The following is a 27,697-nucleotide window of genomic DNA, read 5'->3' as shown; positions in this document are numbered from 1 at the left end:
AAGCAGTGGGAGGAGGAATAGCTCTGTGAATAGAGGGAAATGGGTGGAGAGTTGGAAGAAAGAATACAAAGGGAAAAGGAGGGAGGGAGAATGGAGACTGGACTGGCAGAAACATGAGAAGTCAATATTAATGCCATCCATTTGGAGAGTTCCCAGATAGAAAATTGTTGTTCCTCCAATTTATGGGTGGTCTTGGTAGGACAGTATATGAGGCCATGGACATACATGTAAACAATGGAGTGGGCACAGAATTGAAGTGGTTGGCCACTGGGGGGGAATCCCAGTCTCTGATATAGACAGAATGAAGGTGCTCAGCAAAATGATCTCCAGTCTGCATCCAGTCTCTCCAATGTAGAGAAGACAACAATGGAAACACCAGATGCAGTAGATATCTCCTTCAGATACACATGTGAAGAGTTGCTTCACTTGAAAGGACTGTTTGAAGCCCTGAATGGTGGTGAGGGACGAGGTTTATGGAAAAGTGTGGGATTTCCTATATATATATATATATATATATATATATATACACACACACACATATATATAAAAACTAAAACTAAAATCTAAAAATGAAAGACTAAAGAAAAAAAACTATAAAAGCTAAAACTAAAATCCCTTTATCCCACCTTCCCCCAGAACTACTATATTCCTAGAACTAAAAAAAACCCATAATATTTCATTATAAAACAATTACAATTAATTAATCTAGATTGCATCAGTTGACAATCAGAAACCTCAAGGACATCATAAAATTATTATATTTTCAGGGAAAACTTCACTGATCTGGAAAAATAAAGATAAACTTTATAGTTTTAGTTTCATAAGTCTAGCATATGGACCCCAAATTTGGAAAAATAAAGAATATTTATTCCTTATATTTATTCCTTATATAGGCATTTTTTTCTCTCTAGTGCAATACCTGGAAACCCATCTTCACCTGGAGATTTATTAGTTTGTAAACTAGTAAGCACATCAAATATCTACTGCTCAATAAAGGGACTATGTAATTTATCTTTATCTTCTTGGGTTAAGCTCAGTAATGCTAATTGTGACAGATAATTGTCTATAACCTCTTCATCATGTAATGAATCAGAAGTATATAGCTTCTCATAAAATTCCCTAAATATGTCATTAATTATCTGTGGTTTATGTCACTTGATCATTATCATACTGAAATACATTAATTGTTCTAGAAGATTATTCCATTTTTAATTGCCAAGCCAAAACTTTATGTGATTTTTCCTCTAATTCAGGGGTGTCAAACTCAAATTCACGGAGAGCCAAAATTAAAAACTTGGACTAAGTCGAGGGCCGAACTAAATATTTATTGAAAATTTTCAACAACATCTGCATGTTTTCTCTTCTTTCAACATATGCAACTTTAGGAGGATAATGTTACAGGTCAGGAGTAGGTAGCTCAAGTTCACCCTTTGCTTGACCTGAGGGAAACATATTTGGTCCCTGTGGAGATGTAGTCAGCATTCACAGGCTGTGTCCATTTTGCCCTGCACCAGGACTCAGCATTTCCTGCTCACTCCTCAGGCTCTAGGGCTCTATTCACCCTCGACCCACCATCCCTCTACCTGACCAGTCCTTTACCCAACCTCTACTCACCCCTCACTCCACTCGCTCTGCCTCTACCCACCCCATCCTATACACGCCCCTCTACTGCCTCTCCCCTCAACCTGTTCCTCCCTCTACCTCTCTCACCCTCTAATCACCCCTCCCCTACTCACCCTGCCCCTCCCCTTTTACCTCTTCCCTATCCACCCCTCCTACTCATCTCTCCCTCTAACTGCCCCTCGCACCACCATAACTTCCCCTGCCCATTACTCCTCACCTACACCCTCTGCCCACCCCTGCTTACCCACCCACTCAGGCCCAGCGCACTGCCGATCAGCCTTTGCCAAACCAGCCGTCCCTGGGGTCCGCGCGGGTGCAAGCGCTGAAGGCCGTGGTGACCGGGAGAAGTGCGCTCGCGCTGTGGAAGGGCCGTCCGGTGCCAGTTGCGCGGGGCTCGCGCTGCCCGGGGGCCGTGCGCAGCCTGCCATGCCCGTCGCGCCGACAGGAAATCACAGGTGCTTGCCAATCCGCCGCACCGCTCGATAGGTGGGAGAAGTGACTGGTTGAACGGGGAGCCTTCCAACCGGCTTGCCGACTGATGACATCGACAGACTTCTCGTGTTACAATTTCTCGTGTTATAATGGGGAAGGATGTGCAATGAAGGGGGAGGATGGTGGGGTGACATTACCAAAAAACAGCATCGGCTCTTGTGCAGGGTGGGCCACCTCTAATACATTTTTGAAATGATCTTGCGGGCCAAATATAATTATATCGCGGGCCAAATTTGGCCCGCAGGCCAGAGTTTGACATGTGTGCTCTAATTCATTATATTTCTGTTTAGAACGCAGTATCATTTTCTCTGTTCTATATGTTAACATTGTATTATATTGTAATTTTTTTATTAACTGAAGTTCCGTAATTACTCTCACAAGTTGATTTTTAAATTTCTTTTTCCAATGTTATTTCTTTTCCAATTTATCTATATCCTTTATGCATTTCTTTTTAAGTTTTGAAGAATAACATAATTTGTCCTCAAAAATAAGCTTTCAACGTATCCCAAATAACAAACATATCTGTTGAGAGTAAATTAGTATCACTAAACAACTGAATCTGTTGCCTTATAGATAAGCAAAAATCTGTTCTTTTCAATAATAAAGAATTCAATCTCCATCTATAAACTGAATATTGTTTTTCTATAAACTCCAACTCAATCAAAAGAGGAGAATGATCAGATATTAATCTAGGTTTATAATCCATGTCAATGACTCTTGCTTGATTTTGGGCAGAAAGCAAAAAAAAAAAATCATTTCTAGAATATGTATCAAAACTACTAGAATAAAAATAATAATCTCTATCCTTAGGATGCATTCTTCTCCATATATCAATTAAATTAAAATCTTTCATCAAAGACAGATAAATCCTTCTCCCACTTATTCTTCATTTTATTTAAATCTGGTTTAACCACTTTCTCTTGTAACAAAGCATACATTTTGGAAATAAATCCTTTTCCACCATCAACAATTAAAATCTCAAATTTAGTTTGCCGAGGTAATATCAAATCATGTCCATAATTATTCATTAATAAAGCACACACTTGATCATATGTAAATAAAGAATTTGGCAATATCCCAAATTTTTATTTAAATCTAGTAAAAGAAAGAAACATACCTGCCTTAAAACAATCCTCCATCAATTTAATATCCTTCAAATCCCAAATTTTCAAATAAAGATTATTCACTTATTATCTCAGGAAGGATGGATGACTATGTGTGAAAATAGTGTAACGAAATTGATTATTGAAAGATGTAGTTTAGTCAATTATAATTTTTTGCATCAGTTGTATTTAACTCCTGACAATTAAAAAATATATGGTTTTAGTTCTTCAGATTTGTATTTTCATTGTGGAACGTGGATTGGTACCTTTCTACATTCAGTATGGATTTGTAAAAAAGTTAAACACTTTTGGGAAATAATTATGAATTTTTTGGAAGATTTATTTAAGATTGATTTAACACTTGATCCATTACTTTTTTTTAATGGGTTACACTACAACATTAGCAACGAGTTTAAGATTGGACAAATTTCAAATTATATTTATTCATCTAGCGTTGGCTGTAGCTCGGAAATGTATTGCAATTACATGAAAGAATGATATTGAATTGAATGTACATAGATGGTATAATGAATTTAAATCTTGTATTTATTTAGAGAAGATAACATAGAACTTATGAAATAATTATTCTTTTTTTGTTAAAATGTGGACTCCATATTTGAAATGTATTCATTTGGATATATCTTAAATGTCTTTTTTTTTCAAGATGTTGGGGGTTGGCACACTCCACAGCAATGGATAATTGGCTCTTTTTGTAGGGGTAGTTTGGGGTGGGATGTAGGGGGGAGGGTGGGAGAGGTAGGAGAGAATAGTATGGGAATTAGAATTAGTATGTATTAAGTAAGGTGTTAGTTTTATTTTCTATATGTATTCTAAATCTTATACTTTTTTTAAAAGAGAGGGAGGGAGGTGAAGGTAAGGTGGGAAAGGACAGAACTTCTGGATTTGTAGGTCATTTTTGTAAGAAACCTGGTCATGTTCTTTCAAATTGTTTAGTGTTGAAAAAGAGATGAGAAAAGGAGATATTACCAGAAGCATGTATTCAGACAGTTGAATTTAATGAGAACAATGTTCTAAACCTGGTAAGGATGTTATGGATGTATTTAAACCTTTTGTGTCAGAGGGCTTCGTTTTGGTGAAGAATGGAAATTTCCAGGTTCCAGTTAAAATTCTTAGAGATACTGGTGCTGCCCAGTCACCGTTGTTGGAGAATGTTTTAACTCTTGATCAAAAGATGGACACAGGAGAGATGACTTTGATTAGAAGTGTTGGAGGTGAGGTAGAGCTAATATCTCTGCACAAAATAGTGTTAAATTCAGAATTAAAGGACCTATTGTAGTAGGAGTTATTTCAAAGTTACCCATGCAAGGAGTTTCATTTTTATTAGGGAATGATTTGGCACAGGATAAAATTGGGTCAGTTTTGAGATTAACAAATAAGCCTAGTATGGATAAGGTTGACAAAGATTGTGAGACATATGCATGTGCTGTAACAAGGTCTTTGTCTAAGAAAATGATGAGAGCAGATGAAAATCCAGTTGATAGAGACTTGCCCAGTACTTCTGAAATAGTCCAGAAGGAGCAGGTTAAATGTGAGAGTCATGATTTGTCTTTGTCAAGGAAAGAGTTATTTGAGGAGCAAAAATCAAATTCTGATCTTATTGACTTCAGGGAGAAAGCTGTGAATAGGGAAGAGATTAAAGAAATGTCCTGTGGATAGAAGTGAGAATTGTTAATGAGGAAATAAAGACCTCTTGATGTTCCTGCAAATGAAGAGTGGGCGGTGATTCATCAGCTGATCATTCCTAGAATTTACTGGCATGAAATTTTAAATTTGCCCTATTGTACACCTTTGGATGGCCATCTTGATGTAATGGAAACCATGAATAAAATCTTGAAACAATTTTTATAGCCTGGGTTGAGGAAGAATGTTGTAAATTGGTGCTAGACATTTCACCTTTGCCAGGTTGTGGGGAAACCTAACCAGGGTCCTCCAGTAGCTCTCTTGCAACCTATTCCTGTTGTTGGGGAACCTATCACTAGGATTATTGTGGGTTGTGTGGGTCCCCTGCTTAAAACAAAAGCTAGGAATCAGTACTTGTTAACAATTATGTGTACAGTGTCCAGATTCCTAGAAGCAATACCATTGAGGAATATTAAAGCAAAATCAGTGGTGAAGGCTTTGGAAAGTTTTTCCACAGTTTTTGGATTATCTAAAGAGATCCAGAGTGATCAAGGAACTAACTTCATGTCCAGGTTGTTTCAGTAGTTGATTTATGAGTTGGGAATTAAACAGATCACTGTTTACTGTGTACCATCCTGAAACTCAGAGAGCTTTGGAAAGATTTCATTCTACTGTTAAAAATATGTTGAGGATTTATTGTCTGGAGAATAGGAAAGATTGGGACGAAGATATTCATTTACTTGTAGCAAGAGAATCTCTGCAGGATTCATTAGGTTTCAGCCCTTTTGAAATTGTGCTTGGACATCAGGTTAGAGGGCCTTTAATCTTGTTAGAAGAACAGTGATTAATGAGGATGTACAGTTGGACTTACTGGATTATGTTTCTAAATTTAAAGATTGGTTACAAAAAGTGTGGACTTTGGCTCAAGAGAATTTAGAAATGTCTCAAGGTAAAATGAAGCGATTATTTGACAAGAAAGCTCAAGTGAGGAATTTTAAGACAGAAAATAATGTTAATTTTGTTCCCATCACATGACAATCCTCTTTTAGCAAAATTTTCTGGAACATACGAAGCAAGATCAAAACTGAACGATGTTAATAATGTGATAGAAATAAAACTCAGGTTTGTCATATAAATATGTTGAAACTTTATTATGAGGAAAAAGGTAGTGGAGAAGTCTGTATCAGAGGTGTTGGTCGTTGACAGGATTGAGGAAGTCATGGTTCATAAAGTTGTGGAAGCAGAATCTTGTGAGGGTAACCTTAATGAAACCATGATTCCTGTTTGCCTGTCTGAATTCAGCAATTTTGGAAAATCTGAAGGAAAAGTTAGGCCATCTTAAATCACAAGAACAGAAGCAGTTGAAACAGTTGCTTTTGAAATATGAAAATTTGTTTCCTGATGAGCCAAAAAAAGACATCAGTGATTTATCATGATGTGGATGTGGGAGAAGCAAGTCCCATAAAACAACACCCATATAGAATAAACATACAGAAGAGTAAATTCATGGATCAGGAGATGGAATATATGTTGAAAAATTATATTAATAGACCTTTGAACTCAGATTGGAGTTCTCCTTGTTTTCTGGTTCCTAAACCAGATGGAACTGTTAGGTTCTGTGCAGATTACAGGAAGGTTAATTCAGTAACTAAAATGGATGCTTATCCTATTTCTAGAATTGATGATTGTATTGATAAAATTGGGAAAGCGAAATTTCTTACTAAAGTGGATTTGTTGAAGGGTTACTGAGAGAGGAGGGATTATTTCTGACACCATCGGGTTTATATGAAAATAATCTGCTACCTTTTGGAATGAAAAATGCCCCTGCAACATCCAAAGGATGATAAATTTGGTAATCCAAGGGATAACACATACAGATGTTTATATTGATGACTTGGTCACAAAAAGTGACACATGGGAAGAACATCTAAGGGAATTGACAAATTGTTTACAAGATTATCCAAAGCAAACTTAACTGTCAATTTAGTTAAAAGTGAATTTGGACATGCTACCATGACATACTTAGGTCATGAAGTTGGTCATGGCAAAGTTGCATCTATTCAACCTAAGGTGAATGCAATTTCTGAATTCCTATTCCAAATGGCAAGAAAACAGTGAGAAGGGTTTTAGGAATGGCAGGGTATTACAGTAAATTTTTCAGAAATTTTGCTGAAGTTGCTCTTCCTTTAATCAATCTTTGAAGAAAGGGGAAAAAATAGTGTGAATGAAATTTTGTCAGAGAGCTTTAGAAAATTTAAATGAGATGCTATACCATTACCCTGTTTTAACATTTCCAGATTTGGACAGACATTTTTCTTTAACAATGGATGCCAGTGAAGGGGAAGCAGGTGCAGTTTTGTTACAAAAACATGATGAAATGACCATCGAGTTGCCTACTTTTTGAAAAAAATTCAATGTTCATCAAAGGATTGAGAAGGAACTCTTGTCTATAATTCTTGCTCTATAGAATTTTGATGTATATCTGGGTACCACTCATGAACCAATTGTGATACCACAATCCTTTGGTGTTTTTGAATAAAAACAGAAGATTGTTAAACTGGACTTTAATATTGGAAGAATATAATCTGCAAATTAATCATATCAAAGGTACAAATAATGTAATAGCGGATTGTTTGTCAAGATGTTAAAATTGAACATGTGAAGAAATATAAACTCCCAAGATTCAGATACACTGTTATAACATGTTATATATTGTGTATTGTTATCACTGTGTAGTGATTGTGAAGTCAGTTTAATTATAACAGAATTTCAACTCGAGTTAAAATTCCTTTGTAGGGGAGAATTTTACGGTTATATTATATATTTATATGTCTTTAAAAGAGGTAGATTGGGGGTTTAGTGTAGGTCACTTCACAAAAGCCACTGTCAGGTGGCCAGAATACCCCAATGTAAAGCTGCCTATTCTACCCGAATACAGCTGTGGGGAGGCCATCTGAAAGTAGAAAACCCAGCCACGAGGAGTACTTACCCAACCTTCCTCAGGGAGGTATATTCTCTGCTTCTGAGCAGTCCCCCGAGGCACCTGAAAGCAGCAGTGGCTGCTAGGGGGCAGGCTGAAGAAGTCGCAGTGACATCATCAGCCTGAGATGCTTTGGCGTGATTTTTGAAAAACTGTGGAGTGTGCAGGCTCAGAATTACTGGTACAGTCACATATTTCAGTATGTTAGAGGCATTTCTCTTCTCTGCTCCGGGCTTGCCATGATCCTATGTTCCTTTCTGCTTCAGCCTCGACACATTGCAAATGACATCACAACAGTGGGCAGGACTACGGCAATAGTCAACAGGAGCCAGCATTCACTCCGAGGTGCCTCTCCCGCAGCTAGGCCCTTTCAGGTGCCAGAGCACCACCTTCAGCACTGCCACCTGAAAGTCGATTCAAACACACCCTCAGCCACTTCTGCAGGAACATTCTCAGAGTGATTGCACCTGAAAGCGGCTAAACAGAGATTCACATTTCACAAAAGATATCTCATTTGAAATGCAATAGCTATGCATAAGCAGAGACTTCATGTCCACAGTTACTTTACAGAACCTTTGAAGAATGCCTATAGAGACTTTACAAGTAGGTGTTAATTGGACTGATGCTATGGAATAAATGGTCTATTATCTTTAAAGCAACAGATGTCCAGGCTCAGAAACTGATTCAGATGCCAGCATTCTGTCTGGTTGCAGTTTTGTAAACAGAGGAAAACAAATTTGATTCTTTGGGGGGGGGGGGGGGGGGAGAGAGAGAGAGAGAGAGAGAGAGAGAGAGATTGAGAGAGAGAGAGATTGAGAGAGAGAGAGAGATTGAGAGAGAGAGAGAGATTGAGAGAGAGAGAGAGAGAGAGAGATTGAGAGAGAGAGAGAGAGAGAGAGAGATAAGTCCTGTAGTGGCTTTTGGAGGGTGCAATATGGCAAGCCAGCTGGCTTGTTGAAAACCTCATTTTGAAGATGGGTTGTGAGTTCTGAGTTCAGCCTGTTGCAAACACTTGTAGTCCTTACAAAAGGAAATGGCTGGCTAGAGTGTTTCTCCTGAAATAAGGGAAACAAGAGGAACTCTGTGGTGACCTGAAAATCCATGATGGGACAAGTTTCTCAACAAGACACTGAAATGACTGATTGGAGGAATTCAGTATGTCTGTGTCCAATGAAATCGACGAAAACCTTCCTTTCAGCACCAGAGCCTGGTGAAAATTCACAAATGTTAAATTCTGTGCACAGTATATGAATTGCCTGATTCCGGTGAACTTGGAGAAGTGAGAAGTGAATGATTGGACAATTGAAGCAAATAACTTTCCTGACCATAATCATATTACTTACAAGCGTGCTTAGAATTAGAAGGGGGTGAGGTTAAGTTAATAGTAATAAGTTAAAGTTTGATCCTGTTCTTATGTTTAAAGAAAATTAAAAGCAACTTTTGTTTAAGTAACTATTTGTCTTAGTGAGTTTCTATTTCTGCCGGGTTTTGGGATCCTCTGGGCTCATTTCACCTGGTTTATTTATTTTCTTTTTCTTCTTTTGTGATTGACTGCTTGGTGGGCGGGGAATGATTAGTGTGTGTCTTTTTTTTTCATTTTTTCCTCCATTTTTATTCTTAGTAGAGATTTCTTTATATAGGCATCTATCAGAATCATACCCTTATAATAGAATATGAACCAAAGCTCCTCTATTTAAATTTTTATTGTTAATTTGTACAAAGATATTGTGATTCATATTTTATATGTTAATACATTAAGAGTGATGTTATTTTCTGCTTTTACGTATGATATGCAATATTACTCCAGCTCTCAAATAACTTATAACATAAAAAAGAAAAATAAAGGTTCCTTAATTCTGCGGGTAAAATATTGAAATGGCCAAAGAACAGTTAAAAACTGTATCTCGCTGAATTTGATATTTAATTTTTAATACAATTCTATGACATTTTGCACCCTCTTGATGTCGAAACTTTCATCTGTAGGTATTGCTCTGTGAGTAGATCACAAACTGTGAAAATAACCATTTCTCTTGGAGGATGGACGCGAGATACTTTATTGATCGGGTCTATTTTAATTGGAAACTGCACCGTATTTTCTCTCGTCTAGAAATCACACAAGCCACGTCTATAATCGGGACCTAGTTTTTTTTTGGCTTAGCAAGAACTCATCACGCGATGCGATCCATTCCAACAAGGTTGTCTGCTCTGTCATGCTGTTGAAAGGGAGATCTCATGGCCTTGCAAGAGGTTATTTCTTGAGGCAATGATGCCGTTTCGGTCCCACGCTCTTTCCTTTTTAGGTGATGAGGGTTGTGCGGTGGAATTGGTTCTGACTGACGGCCGCACTCCGGCCCCAATTAGCACCCTATAATTTATTGGCTTCCACTTTCAGATTATGCGTTAACTTTGCAAATATTTCAACCATGGAAACATTAGCCCGCGAGCCCTTGCTCTCAAATATCAGGCACCTTGGAACAGATTCATTTGATGAGCTACGCAATCAACGCTGAGCCTCCGCAGTCAGATCGGACCTAAATAAATTCAAAAATACCGCACTCGCACGGATTTGCCGGCGTGCCGTCTGCTGCAGATTTACGATTTGCCCAACTATCTATTCCAGCGGCCTGCTGCTGTCAAGTGAGCTGTTACATGGCATGCTTCTCATTCCATCAGTTCACACTCTCGTTGATGCGTTCTCTCAGCAAGTACCGCAAGTTTATTAGCATTGAAAGCAAATGCGTCGAGGTTAATGTGGCCAATGTTGCAAACTTCATGTCACCGTTGCATTCCAAGTTGTTGGATTTACACGATGCGAAATTGACAGTTAAATGTGGAAATTAATTGCTGCGGTACTTCAGAATTGAAATACATTTCTAATGTTTCAGTGCAAGTTCTTATTATGTCGGCTAGATACTTGAAACGACAGTTTAGAAAGGTCGGTACATATCTAAGGCAAATTTAAAAAAAACACTTTGACTTTTAATAATACACAAATTTGCTGGAGAATCTCAGCAGCGTCTATGCAAAGATAATATAACCACGTTTTAGGCATGAGTCATTCGCCGAGGTGCGAACAAAATGCAGGCCTGAACAAAAAGGTGGAGAGCGGGGAAGCCAATGGGGAAGGGGTGGATATGGTTGGGAGGGCAGAAGAGGAAATAAAAGGTGATAGGGAGAGGGGGAGGGATACAGAGGGATAGGGGGAGGGAGAGAGAGGAGGGGGGATACAGAGGGATAGGGGGAGGGAGAGAGAGGAGGGGGGATACAGAGGGATAGGGGGAGGGAGAGAGAGGAGGGGAGATACAGAGGGATAGGGGGAGGGAGAGAGAGGAGGGGTGAGGGAGTAACAGAAACTGGAGAAGATGATGTCATAGCCGACTGGTTTAAATGTGTCCAGACAGAATGTTAGGCGTTCCTCCAATTTGCGGGTGTCCTCGGTTTGGCAGTGCACGAGGCCGTGGACAGGCACGTCGGCGTGGGATTGGGGGTTGACTGTTTTCACTCGTTCATGGATTTCCGCTCATGGAAGGGTTAAAAAATCTTCAGCACATTTGAAACACAACATTCCGTCCAACATGTGTCACGGCCCTGGGTCAGGACTTGTAGAACTTGTCCGTGGTAGTACCTTTCATTTTCCCTCCCCCAACACACGTCCCCGCTCTCCAGATCAGAAAGTACGAAACATTACTTGGTGGGATTCAAGCAACTTTCCGACACGAGCGAGGAGAATGAAAGGCCCCGACTTTCTATTAGATATCAGCCCTTTACATTTATTACCTATCAGTAAAGGGACGATGTCGCTGTTGCTATATTGCAGGGTAACAGTATTGAAATAGCGGTACCGGTGAGAGACTGAGAATACTTTTTATTATTATTAATCACGATGAAACTGTGTATACGTTAGTTTGTCGGACGGAAGAGTATTTGGATGATTGGGCGCTAACGTCGAGGCCACCCTCGGTCATTTAGATACTCGCCTAGCAGTGGAGGATCGGTGGTAAGCCATTCCAAGTCAAATTATGATTTTGCAGGGTTTCGGGCAGAGTACGTTTGCGAAGTTGTTATCTCTGAGCGCTGTCAGTGCGCCTTATAAATATTCTCCACTCATGTGCTGTCTCCCAAATAAGAGACAGTTGAAAACAAGATCCACACTAATGTGCAGTACATTTTATGTACATCTGCAGATTTATTTTGTTGACCTCCACAATAATGGAAGTTGTCGGTTTTATAAAGCAGAGCAAAAGTTTGTAATGCACGATATTTGATCTGAAACACCATCATATTAACCCAGGAAATATCTGCAACCCAATTCCCAGCTTCACAAGTTTAATGAATGAATAAACACAGAAATAAAGTTAACAAATATTCACACTTAATATTAATCAGCGTCAACTTATCAAATGGTAAAATTTTATACAATCTATTTTTACAGAGGATTTCTTTTCAACCTACTTTAATTTCACGATTAGCTAGACTGGCGTTCACTCAGTGATACAAATCAATCTCCGAAACGGCTAAAATGGTAACAATAACAAAAAAAAACTTTACCGACCCACAGAATCAATAAACTGGAGTTCATCTGGCAAAGAAAAATGCTTGTGTATCCTGAAATTGCTCCCCTATCCCCTTTCTCTTGCTGTTCCGTCCGCTCTTTCTTATTTGATGTGGAGGTCGTCCGTTTCCATTGCTTTATTCACCCTCCTCTGCTGGGTCTTCAGAAATGCCCACTTGTCAGTTCCCCAGAGAAACGCTGCCCACCAGCCGGTCAGTGCGGCAGCTCTCCCTCTCTGTTTTGGTGAGAGCGCAGGGTTTTGCACAGTTGTTCCAAGTAACAGCTGCTGCGTGGTCGCTTCAGGAATCCTCGTGGCCGCGGGAAAAGCTCCGTAAAGCCCGTTATATTTGACCTCATTCAAATTCTCCTTTTTTTAGTGAACTTTTAATTGTCAGGCAGATTCATCGGAGAAACAATTGGAATGCTTATCAGGACGGCCCGCATTTTAAAACGATCTTTTAAAAAATATATATTTATAATGAATCGTTTTCCTTTTGCGGTCCTGTTAACATGAGCACGTCCTCGCAATACTTCATTAAAAATGAGCTTGTTGTGTCTATTTGAAGCAATCTGTGATGAAAGGGTCAACTGCGTATTCCTTGAAATGCCATCAGGCCCAACAGCACATCCTCGATTTGAGTGGAAATTTGCTTCAGATATATCTGAGTGTTCTTTAAAAAGAATGAGTACATTTCTGTATGCGTCAAAAATCCAAGCACTGCAAGCAAACTTTCTCTCCTAATGTCTTTCCAGCGTGCAATCAAGCAAAGGATATAATCACATGGTCGGTCGATCAACTGTTGGGTTGTCAAAAGTTTTGTTTTATTCTTTTATTTTTGATTGAAGCATTTTGCTGTGTAATAAACACTCAGCTCAACAGGGATCCACCACAAAGGGAATAGCGCCGAGCTGAAACCAGATCAAAATCTGTTACACACTGTACACAGAGGAAGAGATATGTTTCAGGTAGAAATTACAGGGCAGCCAAACGAGGTAGCTGGTGAACGCTCTAAAACCAGTAAAGATCCTTGTTTTTTTCCTGGTGCGCCAGACCTGAGAAAGTAAAAACAAAGGCAAAAGAAGAAGAGAGGACATGTAAGCGGGACAGGGATAGAAAACAGAACCAGTGGTACGCTCTGAAAGTCAGAACAAACGAAGGATTGAAACTAAGAGACAGAAGTTCCCGCTAAAGTGGCCAATCCGCAGGGAAAAACTAGGCAAGTTCACGAGTGGCCGGGAGGAACAGAAAGGTCCGGACACAGACCACTCTGAGTTGATTCCTGAACTAAGACTGTTAAACGTATAAATCCGTTTGAGATTATATTAAGCAAGGAATGTTCACAAGAGCTGAAAATTGTTTTCTAACTTATCTGGCGCATATTTCATTTTTAAATATTATTGACTTACCCAGGACATTACAAATACATCCGTTTTATAATAAAACAAACACCGAAAAAGGATTCTGAAGGAAAGAGCAGACAGACACACACTCCAATTTTGTCAAACCCACTCCTGCTGTTATGTCGCCAAATGTCAATAAATACATAACCAACTTTGCCTGAAGAAACATGTCTGGGCATTTCATTCACCGTTTTTAGACAACACAGACAACTAGCTCTTTATCCAATATATTTCTTGCGGTGAATATCGATTTTAAAATAATTATTCTGTTTAATATATTCGACAGATAAAATAATGAATCCCCTATCAATGAGTTTCCTTAACATATAAATGAGAAAACCCCAGCTCCTATCACATCACTGCAGTCTCACCAAATTGGTCACATTCCTTTCATGCCGCAGGTTTTAAAATGGAACGTTTTGTCAAGCATTTCGTGGGATGTGATATTTTTGGATGCGATTTGTTTACAGATGAAAATAAGTTACTGGCCATTTTCCGACGAATAAACTCGTCACAGAATCTAAGTAGCAGTGGTGAACGCACTTCTTGCTGCTAAATAACTATTTTTTCACAAATTTAGAATTATTTGGACGGCTTCAATGAATGTTTGGCTTCCCCAGCGCCAATAATATGAAAAGGCGGAGATTCCAAGACGCTAAACCTTAGCTGTTCAGGTTTCACCGCACGGTAGAGATGCTTTACTTATATGCTACACAGATCCCCATTTAGTTTGTTTCACTTGTCTCTCAGACATATCGACGTTAGTAATGAGTAGCATTATTTCACCAGCATCGATTTATATTATTCTGAATATTTCCTCTATTACACAGTTAGTAATATTTATTGCGGAGACATCCATTAGTTTCATCTGGATCGTTCATAGACCTAACAAATCGCAGTTATGCATAAATAATTGCTGTATAGATAATACTATTCATTCCACTTCATTTTTTGTTGCATTGTGCTTCATAGTTTTATGAATGGATCATATCGGGAAAGAATGAACGAATAATGTCACCGCAATAAATACAGAACAATATTGGGACCCCTTTAGCAATGGGAAAAATTAAAATAGATTTATGACTGCCCCACGTAATTTTGGAAGCAATCTAGTGCAGGGAATTGATAGATTGTTTTTTTGAATGCTCTCCAAAGGAATGGGATAAATAGCTTCTTGCTATGTCAACTGTAAAGTCCTACATTAAATAGCCTTAATAAGAGTTCATGCCACAATTTACACATAGCTCAATGGTACACAGCTGTTCATAATGTGGCAAAAAAAAATTGCACATGCAGGCCTCAGAGGCAGCCAAAGGAAATCTTATCAATTTGAAACCAGGAAATACTGAGAAAGTGGAGAATTTAAACTTGGCTCTGAAGTGCTAAAGGTTGAACTTGTTTCCTATCAGTGACATTAGCTACAGTCAGAGGAATGAACCTTTAACAAAATTGAAAATTGGTTTGGAAAATAATTCCTTTTAAAATCAATATTTTGCCCTTGAAATCTAAGCTTTCATTTCATCAATGAAATATGATCAGGTGACATTAAACTTCAAACTTCAAAGTGCTGTTTAATATTGTCTTCAATAACAATGTACTGACTAATACCAGATGTGATGGTGTGTCCATCACGATGAAACTGGCAAACGCCATCTTGAATGCCTGTATATATTAGTCATGAAGATGAGAAATCTAGCTGAACATGAATTTGGCTTGGTATGAATCAAAATCACCTTTATAAACTTACTCTTTCTAATGGTTTAAAAATATTAATATTCATCGTCTTCCTTAAATTTTAAGAATTACCATGGGCTGAGCAAAATTCCTCATAGGCTTTCAGCCATACACATACAGAACTCTGACATCTGGAAGATGTACAGGTCACTTAAGACCTGTGGTTGCCATATAACAACAGAATAATAAGGATTTTTACCAATACCATAGTTCAAGATGCAAAGACATTAAGGACTGTTATCCATGTTAATGTCATTCATATAGAAAATTGTGAAAAAAAGAAATGTCCCTTGTTCACATTATCTCATGGGGTAGAGGTTCATCTTTCAAGTTCTCAGCACAGAACCTTCATTGCTGGAAGTGCATGTAAAAAAATTGAGTCTTGGCCAAAGCTCATCGCATTCACTTGTAACATACAGAGAGAGCTAAAGCTAGACTTAGTGTCAATTATGAATGTCTATACAGTCTTGATGTATGCAGAACAAGAGGACAATTAAGTGCCCAGTGATTATATTTTTCAATACATTTCAGTTATGATTTGTTATAAAATAAAGTATGAATTTGCCTGGTAAGATAATCAAATGGTAAAAAAAAAGAAAATGGAAAGCATATCTTTTAATTGCCTGAATCATTTTACAATTAGTTCCAATAATAAATTATTTGGATTTAGCACACTATTTGTTAATCTTGCCTTGTTCATGACTCACTATATTGATTTTTTTCAATCAATTTAAACAATATGATACTGACCAACAAAGTTTTAAAATCTTTACATGCTTGCTTTCCAGGTTTTATTGTACTATCATGCACTTCCACTGTTGATGAACACTTCCACAATAAGCTTTCAATAATATGCTTTCCTTTGGTAACTCATAATAGGATAATAATACTCAGAACTTTTCATTGAGATATCATGCATTGCTCTATGCAAGGTGGTGGTATAAACCACAAACTAATATATAGCATTATTGTTCCATCCAAAAGCCATGCTGCTTTACAATTAAGATAATTGGGAAACAAAAAACAGTATTATTATTATATTTTCTACACTCATTGGCAGGAGTGAAATTCCTGATAATGCTTTGATAAATTTATTTACTTGGAGGCCAAGAGTGCAATTTAGGTTTTTTTTGCTTTACCTTTAAATGACATCTATATTGTCAGGATTTTTCAATTGCATTTGAAGACTTAAATCCACTGATTTATATAATTGAAGACTTTCTTCTGATCCTGGATTCCATTTATTTCAATGGATCTTAGCAAATGCAAATTGGATGATAATTTTTTTTAGAAATCTCTACAATTTCTTTCAAAATCATCCCCTAAGATTATTAAGCAATCTTTATTTGAATGTTCTGTTACTAGAGAAAGATTTCTATCTTTATTTTTGTTTTAGGTCCTGACAGGTAGATTTATTAAGGTAGGTTTTGCTTTAATTTCAAATTTCCATTATTTAGAAACATTTTATCCCCTTTTAATATTATAGATTTTTCATTGATTACGTCAATCAGCACTGGGAATTATCAATCCATAAAACGTCACTTTTGTAGAATCTACTGAATATAATGTGTTTCTTTACATACATTTTTGTAATACAATGCATAATGAGAATGCTTCAGTAATTCAGTATTCGGCTTCAGCTTATAACAGGTAGCATTGAGCTAGACCATGCTAATGTCTAACAAATATGCACACCAGTGCTTTTCTGAATTACTGCAAAATATGGAATATACTGCAGGTCAGACAACAATGCATTTGACCTCCCCAATCTTAAATTCAATATTGAATCCAAGTATGTTCCATAATTTTCAGAGGTGGGTGACTGGATACACAGTCACCAAATTTCTCTGTAAAAGTAAGTTAAAGTTTTTTTCTTAATGCAAATTTTAAAAATTATTTTTTTTCTGAACAATGTTTATTTATATGTTAAAATTTATTAATAGTTATTTTCAATTTAAGAACCAGAGATACTTTCCCACCATTTCTAAATATTCCTGATCATCAATGACATTTAGAAACAGTAGAAAAGATCTTCAACAGCATGGCTTGTCAGAAGCCCAACAGAATGGTCCATGGTTTCATCTGTTAGCAACTTAGGTGACACATGGGGCCAATCTGTTATCCTGGAACCAGTGGCAGGAACACCAGAAGGATGAGGAGCCATGAGACTGTGTGATCTGTGACAAACCTGAAGCACAAACAAGGTGCAGAGAAAGCTAAAACAGGGCATTAGCTACAGATATGCAAAATTTTAATCCAGCAACTATGAAGGCATGGAGATATATTTTCAAGACAGAAACAAAAGTTGGAGGTAAATGGAAATGGTCAGATTCCCATATGCTTAGTGTCTTTGTTCCATCACACTTCTGACCATGTTGAAAGCATGAAGAGCAACATTCCCACAGGATAACTGACTGCTTGTACATACATAATTTATGAAATTGATCTAGTTATCCATCTAATCAATTGCAGTCTGTAGGATATTAATGCTGTGGGTCTGATTTTTTTTTGTTGGAAATAGTTATTACAAATTATCTCGTTTTCACCTATGTTTACCTGACCCTGTTGCATGAATTGAAATATGTTGTTTATAGTGCAAGCATAACAGTCATACTGAAAATGCACCTCACAATTTAATTTCCAACAAAGCTCTCTATAAAGTTCCCTACAACAGGATTCTGAAGTCAGCCAATGCTGATCTCATCAACATCAAGATCAGTTAATTTATTATACTTGAAACCTTTCTGAATGGGTCAATTCTGAACTGACCACCAATAGACAACTGCAGAGAACTTTATTATGCTTGTTTCATACGACACTTCAAAACCCACCTTCCTTTTTTTTATCAAATTATTTCTATGTTCAACAGAAACAAAAACTTTCAGGTTTTGGAATCTTTTCTCCTTTTTTGACCTCTGCATACACTTCTTTCAAAATATTTACCTGCATCCACATTGAGGTTGAGAGTTTGGCTCATGTCAGTGGAGGGCCCCGTAAAGGCCCCTGTACTCCATGCAGAGGCCGTGTCACTCTTTGCCAGGTCACATTGGGGTGTAGGGACAGCAGGAAGCCTGTGTGGCCTCACTGAAGGTACTAATAGTGAACTGTAGCGTGGGTCAAAAGGTGCACCAACCCCATATACATCATGCATGCTAGGCCGTGTGTAGACAGAGCTTTGTGTATTGATGGCACTTCCCAAAGAGCAGTGATGGTGGTGCCAGGGTTCAGGGGCTCCTTGATGCAGATGCGTGTGCAAAGAGGCACTTGAGTATGGATCAGCTCCAAAGGGCAGCTCAGTGGGAGCACCTGCTAGGGCATTACCTAGACTGCTACTTAAGCTTGCAGACATAGAGGGTTGGTAAGTGCTGTTCCAGAAAGAAGGAGGAAAACCCCGTTGGTTCATCGGGAAGACTCCCTCTGTAAAGGAAGAGAAGATAAGAAAATTATCAATAAGAGTGATTCCAATCAATATATAAATATCTTCAAATAAATTATATATCATTTGTCATTAAAACAAAATTAGATCTCATTGTGAAAGAGTTAGAATAAAACATCTGCACCTGGATAGTGGGGGGGGGGGGGGGGGGGGGGGTGGGATTGTTATTTTCATTTTGTTGTTTTAATGATACACAATATTTTTACTCTCAATAAATGAGGATACACCAAGGGTATTCTCGGCAGAATTTAAAAAAAATCTTATTTAAAGCATTCCACAGAAATAGAAGTTATTTGAACATTGAGACCAGATGGTTGGTGCAGATATTTATAGCAAAATATGGTACAAAGGCCAAAACTAAACAACACCGGTTTGTCAGAAGGGCCATTCTGGATTAGCCAGTGAAATGAAAATATGTAGATTATACTTCATGAAGTAATATCTGCATTCTTTTGCACTTTACTTTAAAAGGTTTGAAGTAAATGCAAATGGAAAATAGCTGAAATCCTTTCCTTTCAGTTCAATGGGTCTCTTGGAAACATAACTTAGTATTGCAAAATAAATGAAGTTCTCACCGCAATGGTTAAATGTACTCAAAGGATGTCACATTTTCACTTTTCTAAATTCCAAAGTAAGATGAGAAGTGTTTTGCGTTTTAAATGGCATTTGAGATCAGACACATATGTTACCAAGACCAAACTAGTGAAGTAACGTTGGATTTTTCAAATAATTAAATCAAATTTATTTCAGAAATGTTGTTCACTGGTAAAACATTACATATCAGAAATGGAGAAATTGCCAGTTAGGACTGGGGAGTTGCACACTTTTAGGATTTTGAATTGATATTTTAAAGTTATTGCTGTATAGTTATCGGGAAAATAAAGCGATGATTTTCTGGTCACTGTAACATACCGCCGATGTTTGGTTTTCAAACAGTAATATCGAGATGGTGTGAGAGCGAACGGAAGAAAACGATAGAATAGTTCGTTTGAATTCAATAGCCATGACACTTTATAATGCGGAGATCTCGATCGGGGTTTTCGAGCCTTCGCTAAATTTCTAACTAAACTTAAGATGTGGGGTGGGGGGGTGGGGGGAACCAACAGATTTCGACGTTCGAAGAAGATGAATATTGGGAGCTTTCAGGCAACAGTGCCTATCCCTTCCCCGTTAACCGTTTAACTTCTGAAACACCACATGGCCACGGGTTGAATGCATGGGAGGTAAAGCGAGGATAAGACGCGGGCATCTGGAGAAGCGGATCCATTACCCCCAAGCATCGTTCCGTCTGCGTTTCAATGCTAGCAGTCGAGTCTGCTCCGCCGTTTGTGGGAAGCAGGTTCAATGCACAATTTGTGAAAGGTTGAAACTGATCCTGCTGCCACGAACGTTTCATGTCGCTTGTCTGCTCTTATTAATTCTAAATGAAGCTGACATGTCCAAATAGACATAGTTCCGTACACAATCTCCTAACGATTTCAATCATTTTGCGAGCACCCCGGGATTATTGGAGTGCGAGATAAAACCTATGCTTATTGCTGCACTAACGCGACATTGACCCACCTCTCCACGAACTTGTACTTCCTCTCGAGGATTTGGAGCCACTACTGGCGGGAGTGTAATTGCTGGACTGGCTCAGTGCCCTTGTGAAATGTTCATCAACAACACTGCTAATGTCACCCTGGAAGTATGTGAAGAGCACGCAGCGAGAGCTGAGGTACTCGGCTTCAGGTGGCCGCTCTTTCTCGCCGACCGAGTCTTCCTCTTTGATCACGGAACCGTGCACAGCAAACGTCCCGCTGATGTTAGCGCTGTCAGCCGCCTCCTGCATTTTCGAGTAGAAAGCCAGCTTCTGCAACAGAGGGGGAAGTCGCAATAACAGCTACCACGTGAAACAACTGATTCTACGGCTCAGCGGAATGGGAAGCGAGCCTTCGGACTCTCCGGAGTCTCTGTATCCTATACCTTGAAACCCATGATGAATTATTATGGCCCTTAATATCTTGCGATTACTTACAGTCTCGCGACTTCCTTCAGTTTCCCCCGTGGGAGAGAGACATTCAAACGCGTCTGAGAGGTCCCAGTGATTCTTGATATTTCTCAACTACACACTTCCCAAGGAAGTGGCTCGTTACTATAGCCCCAGAGCATATCACTATTTAAAATGCAGATTAACAGAAGATACATCAACCCCTTCCTGGAAATTGATGTTGGCTGACAGCAATGGAAGGAGAGCGGCGGCAAAAACTTGGAACAATTAACTTGCGAACTGAGCAACGAATGGGCTGAAGGTATAACTATTGGACACTTCTTTTTCTGTAATAGCATTAGACTGAGTGAGAGAGAGAGGGACCGTTCCAAACATCTGAGATCCCCCCCCACACACACACAATATACTTCAGATCTGTTAACTTAGCGGAATACACTGCTGGAAAATTGATTGATTGTTGCACAATCTAACGTACCTGGTGATGGTAAGGGGTGTACGCTGCAGCAAAATAAGGTTGAGGACCATACACTTGGTACATAACATCCAGACAGCTCATGGCGAAGGCTGGAGTTGCCAACAGGGATAAGACGAGGGAGACTACGGGTGATCATTCATGGGCGATGATGTCCTACGTGCGCCAACATTGCGGCTTTGGACAAAAACCACAATATTCCACTGTGTGGTCCCCGAGTCCTCCCGTCTCTCTCACCCTCTCCGACCCGACTCAGTACAAAAGGCAACACCAAACATTTAAATGGGACGTCAGTGAACGTCTCCCTAACACGACCCCTCTCGGTTTACCAGAGTTCCAACCAGCTCAAAGAATGGATAAAGAGCGTAAACATGAAACCAGCCAACTCCAAACATCTCTCCTAAACAGCTTCTTCATTCTAATTTTGCATGGTGTTTGCAAATACCAGATTCTTCCAAAAAAAAATGTGACAAGGCGTATTATATCACTTCCACTAGTTTTTCAGTCGCACACGTGCAATGTTCGCTCTAAAGCACGTGGAGATAAGAAATTGTTTCATGAGGAACTTTGGTTAACTTTGGTCATCCAGTTGTGAACAGCTCCATGTTGCATTCCATGGCTTCCAATTATTGTTTCGCCTAATGTTTCATGTGCATGTTTATTTCCTTCCTCTGCAGTGCCTTGGAGTTGGGGATGTGTTGCTTCTACGTCAGTCCCGAAGTTGCTGAAAAGAAGATAAAAAAAAAACATTTGGAAACGTTCAGTGAATTAGACAGCGCATGAGGAAGGAGAAGAGGCTTGGTGGCCGACTCTGGCGCATGGTGTTGGTGGACAAGGCAGGCAGTATGGGGAAAAGGCTGGGCATTCATTTCACCTGGGCATCTATGCTCCTATCACTGCCCATCCTAAATGCTCCTTTCACCATTTGAGTTGGTTTGGGCCAAGGGATTCCCAGAATTAGTGAAGATTTCACAACTTTTTGAGAGAGAAGCTTTAAACACACCTTAAAATATTTTCCTCTCTCCACCTAGAAATCTCTTGCAGTGAGTGAGATTGGAAGAATGCCTACTTTGGGAGTCTGGAGTTGTGATGCCAATGACAGTTCTAATTGAATGTTAGTAATTAGTGACTCGGGGTGAATGCTGGGTTGGGAGACATCGAATTTGGAAGTTTGTGGTCACTGTTTTGGCAGTATCACCCAGTGATTGAGGGTGGCTTCTGTTATGCTTCAGAAGTGTGCTGAAGGATAAAGGTTTCTGTTCCATGATGGACCATGAGTTTTGTTTATGTTGAGAAGTTTTGGGTCATTAAATATATATTTTTCTCTCTCAGAGGCCAAAGGCAATGCTGATATCATTCAGAGGTAGGTCCTGAGATACAAGTTTCATTCTGGAAGTAGGTTGGTTTGAGACCTTTGTTTAGCAAATGCTAATTGTAAGGCTCATTTTCTCATCAGCATTGAATGAGTGGACAGTGATTGGAGCTTGGCCTCAGAATGCGTGTATATGCTTTGCCACTTGAATACTGCAGCATGCAAGGAAAGAGGAACAAAGTTTATGTTTTGTTCATCGGAAAGAGGTAAGAGAGAAAACAAGTTAGCTTTTTTATATCCAACTCTGCCCGATTAATGTGAATAGTTTGGACTGTGGTGCAATCTGTTTATCTGAACATTTAAGTTGGGCTTCTGTGTGCTCCTGACATTGCCTTCAATGTTCTCGGTGCCATCTTAAGTGTTTTTTTTTTTTACCATTTGTGGTATCCTGGGCCAAGGTGTTCCTAGGAATTGTCACTTTTTAATGGAAAGGCTTGGACAATCTAGATGGGTGAAGATGGAGTAATCTAGGTTCTGATGTGGCGGCCACATAGGATGGTTTCCCATTTAGTATCTAGCTTATCCCTATTCTGGTGGGGTGCTTATTGGAGATGAAATTCTGGATTGTGGCAAAAACGATTGAGTAAAGTAATGACACACAAGCCTGCTCTGACATTGGGTTTGTTATGGCCCTGTAAGTTAAGATCCTGATTTACATACTATAATGTAGCACACATAAATTTTAGTCATAGCCAAATTTGAGAAAAATGTTCCATATTCTTCTCAATTGATGGAGTTAAAGACTTCAATGAAGTAAAATAAATATCCCCAGTGATTGATAATTGCCTTCTGTATTTCTGTGAGAATGCACAGTAAAGATCATACCCACTCTACCTGTCTGGATGAAAATGACATTGACTTCTGTCTCTATGATGTGATCATTGATGATAATGGAGATGACATTCCCTGTGGGAGACAACAGAGAGATCTCTTTGTTATTATTACAGTCGAATTTGTATAATTTATTGAAAAAGTGTGAAGTCTGATTTTGTTTTCCTGGAAGTATGGAACTTACATCACATGCTGAGGAATTTATGACTGAGGATGTTAAAGAGATAATGAAGGAACAGGCAACAACTGAGTTGGATAATGAAAGCCAAGAATCTTCAACAAATCCTAGTGAGAAATTATGAAAGGATTTCTTCTCTGAATTAGAAAAAGCATTTGCAATTTTCAGAGATAATAATCTTGAAATAGATAATATGATATGGAATGATCATGCCACTGAACAAGGCATCCTTCATTTCGGGAGCTGTATGACAAATAGTGGAGAAAATGACAAGAGTTCTATCTTTCCTCAGACAATCAACACCTTCCTCCACTGAATCAATGTAATCCAACATAGCCACAATGTTGGAGAAACAAGTGACCTGTAGATGTTGGTGTCTAGAAAATCTGCTGGGGGAACTCAGCAAGATTGCAGCATTGTAAGAGAAAAAAAAAACAATGGTCAATGTTTCAAGTTGAAACCCTTCATTAGGATTTAGACCCAAAACATTGACAATTTTGTTTTCTTCCAACAGATGTTGCTTAACCTTGAGTTCCTCCAGTAGTTTTTTTTTTGCTTTTAAACCCACACCAGTGCATAACGTCCCCAATGTGATCTGAAATATCAATCACTTGCATACTTCTCATCCCAGCCTCTTCTGTGGAAATGGTCACTACTGCTCTCTCATGTCTGTCTAAAATAAAGTTTTATTTAATTAAATCATCATTTTTATTATGATACTGCTGTGCAGTTTTTTTACTTCGCTATGATCTTAGTGCTAGGTTAGGGTTTCTCCATGGAAGTAATAGAAAATTATATTTTCACTTAATGAGTTTTGGCATAATGGAGGGTTCACTATAATATAACTTCTTTGTTAACAAAGATATGAATGATAAGAAACTGCAGAGCATTGAGAATGAAAAGTGATTTTGGTGTTCCACTAAAGAATTTTCAAAATATTTATATGAAGGTCTGCCAAATAATTTAAAAAAATTACATAATGCTGAGTGTAGAGAGGGTATGCTACAGTTAGAGAAGACAATGGTGAGACCACTGGGGTGTAGTGTTGATCACCTGATTTAATAAAAAATATGCATGATGGAGGTGATTTCTAGATATACATCTGGATCAGAAATTGTTTTATGCTGAATGATTGGGCAGGCTGGGCTTGTATTTCAATCACTGGATTTCAGAGGAATGAAACCATCTTGTTTGAAGCATATAGATGCCAGGGGTAGAAGTAGAGAGCACATGTTTTCCTGTAGCAGAATCTAGAACAGGAGTCACTGTTTCAAAATAAGAGCCTAAGACATTTAGGCTTTGAGGTGACGTTTTTCTTTCACAGGGTTTTGGGCCTTTGGAACTATGTTGGTCAAAAGAAGGTGAAAACAGAAACTTTCAATATTTTGTAAGCCTTAAGTAGATTGATGCTTGATGAGTTAGAACAATGAAATGTTTCTGTGGTTGGATGAAATGTGGAGTTTAAATTAGAATCAAATCTGCTATGATTTTACTGAAACACGTAAAGGGTTGATGGTATGATCCTCCTTCTAATTCATGGGTTAATATGTTTGATTTGTGTTGACTTCTGCTTTTCCCCTTGATGGCAAGAGGAGTCAGTTTCACCTCTCCTCTGGCTCATATTTAGAAGCCAAGCATCAGTCAACAGGTTATTGGTGAATAATTGCTGCTTGATAGCTCTGTCAATAACAGATTTGTGATTGAACATTAAACACAGTACAAGCTCTTTGGCTCACCAGGTCTGTCACAATGCCAATCTAAACTAATTCCAGCTGCCTTTGCATCATCTGTATCCTTCTATTACCTGCCCATTCATGTGTCAAAGTGCCTCTTAAATGTTGCTATCATATCTGCTTCCACTACCTGTCCTGACAGTAGATTTTATATATTGTCCACACTTGCCTTGCTAATGTCCTTTTGTACTCTTCCCCTCTCACTTTTAACCTATTCCTTCTAGTATTTTAACATTCCACTCTGGGATTTTAAATAAAACCCAGTTATTAATGTTTTCTATTGCTTCTCATCATTTAATGTACATCTATCAAGTCAACACTTGATGCTCCAGAGATAACAGTCCAAATTTGGCCAAAACCTCCTTTAAGATAATACACTCCAATCCAAGCAATATTGTGTTGAAATCTTCTCCACATTCTCTAAAGCTTCTGCATTTTTATCATGTAGCCACCAGAATTTCAGCCAATACTTAAAATGTAGTCGAACCAATATTTTATGCAGGTTATATAAATTCTGATTTTTTTTTTCTATTCAGGACCTCAACTGACGAAGGCAAATATTCTATATGTCTTCTTTACCACTCTATCGCATTGTGTTGCCAAGTTCGATGAACTATGGATTTGCATCCCAAGATCCCTCTGTACATCAGTGCTACTAAGGGTCCTGTTATTTACTCTATCCCTTCTTCTTGCATTTGACTTTCCAAAATACAGCATATGCTATTTGCGCATTCTTCTGCCCAAATTTCCAGCAGATTCATATCTGCTGTATCTTTGACAACCTTCCACACTATCCTTAACTTCACAAATGTTCATGTTGTTTGATAACTTACTTATGAGAGTATTTAGTCAGGTAATCATGGCGTTGTGGAAACAGGCAGTATCAGGGAATGGAGCCACAATTAAATCAATTATGATCTCATGGAATGGTTTGAAGGAGCCATATAGTTTTATCCATTACCTGTTTGATTCTCATGTTCTAATGATAATCTTAACAAAAATAATGATAGCAATTTAAGAAATCTGAAACTAAATGCTGATACTGATACTGCAAACACTAATGCTGCAAAGGGCTGAACAATGGCAGTTACATTGTATTGGATGTAACAATTTGAAAATTAAACAGAAATTTATGTCACATGAATGGGATTAAAAAAAATAGACAAGGTGAAAACAGACCACATGCACCACTGCATATATTTAACAAAAACAGATTAGCTGCTAACAATGCCAATACTGTCTACGATTTTCCACCTGTACAGGTAAAGCAGCAGATGCAGGACTAAAGAAGTGCTGAACTCTGTAATATGTGATGAAATGTTAACTCTTCTATCTGCCAGTGCTGTCTGATCTAGTGAAGATTTCCAGCATTTTCCATTTTTTTAAGCTCAACATTTCAACACACCTTGAACTCAGTATCTCACACTTCCAAAATGGTAGGTTAAATTATTGGTGTGAATTATCTCAAGCAATTTCCTGCTCTGCAGTTATCTAGGGTGTAGACCTCCTATCTTAATCCTCAAGGCCAGAACATCCTGTTGTCTTGATCAGAAATCAATTCATACCCCAGATATTTCTAATTATTTCTTTGTTCTCGTCTGGCCATAGTCTTCAGTTCTACTCAACACCTCCTTAGGCCTTAGCATTCCTACTAAATTGTGTTTATACATTTTCTCTCTTTTGTATTTGGAGGGAGCAAATTCTACACGTACGATCATCAGCCAACTTTTCTACATACTGTGTCTGTTACTTAATTGCATTCCTATTTCCCTTAAACTGTATAATTGAAGTAAATAGTAAATTGTTACATAGTAATGGATTAATGAATACATAACGAATATTCCATAGGCATTTTTTTTTTTTTTTTTTTAATTTTTTTATTTTTCACACCATAAATCACAATAGCCATGATATACACTTTTTCTTTTCCACACATTTACAGTGACTTTTTCTCCCTCCCCCCTCCCTCCTCCCAAGCCACCCCCCCATCCCCCCCCTCTCATCCATTTTAGTTATACAATCTAGGTTGCATTAATTCAGTTAGACAATGTTGTCATTCAACAAAAATACACCAGAAATTCTACTGAGTCCATTCTTTTCTTTTCTTCTCCTTCCATCAACTTAGGTAATGTTTGTTCCCGGTAGGTTTTCGCTATTGT

General features: G+C 38.4%; 1 protein-coding gene across 3 annotated transcripts; it reads right to left on the bottom strand.

The window, feature by feature from the left end:
• Positions 1-12,020: 12,020 nt before the first annotated feature.
• Positions 12,021-21,660, bottom strand: vgll2a (vestigial-like family member 2a). 3 transcript variants are annotated; one of them, XM_069888285.1, is made up of 4 exons: positions 21,428-21,660; positions 20,526-20,814; positions 18,470-18,943; positions 12,021-13,444 (listed from the first exon to the last, which is right to left on the bottom strand). In XM_069888285.1, the coding sequence occupies exons 1-4, from the start codon at positions 21,506-21,508 to the stop codon at positions 13,401-13,403; spliced, it is 888 nt and encodes a 295-aa protein (XP_069744386.1). In that variant the 5' UTR covers positions 21,509-21,660; the 3' UTR covers positions 12,021-13,400. The 3 variants fall into 3 exon arrangements, with proteins under 3 accessions (XP_069744386.1, XP_069744387.1, XP_069744385.1); XM_069888286.1 differs by having other exon boundaries at positions 12,021-13,300; XM_069888284.1 differs by lacking the exon at positions 12,021-13,444 and having other exon boundaries at positions 17,688-18,943.
• Between the last annotated feature and the right edge of the window lie 6,037 nt (positions 21,661-27,697).

This window comes from Narcine bancroftii, chromosome 6 (genome assembly GCF_036971445.1).
Source record: "Narcine bancroftii isolate sNarBan1 chromosome 6, sNarBan1.hap1, whole genome shotgun sequence".
In the NCBI taxonomy this organism is placed as follows: domain Eukaryota; kingdom Metazoa; phylum Chordata; class Chondrichthyes; order Torpediniformes; family Narcinidae; genus Narcine; species Narcine bancroftii.
Note: the sequence above shows the minus strand (reverse complement) of the source record. Positions and strands in the feature narration are given on the sequence as shown.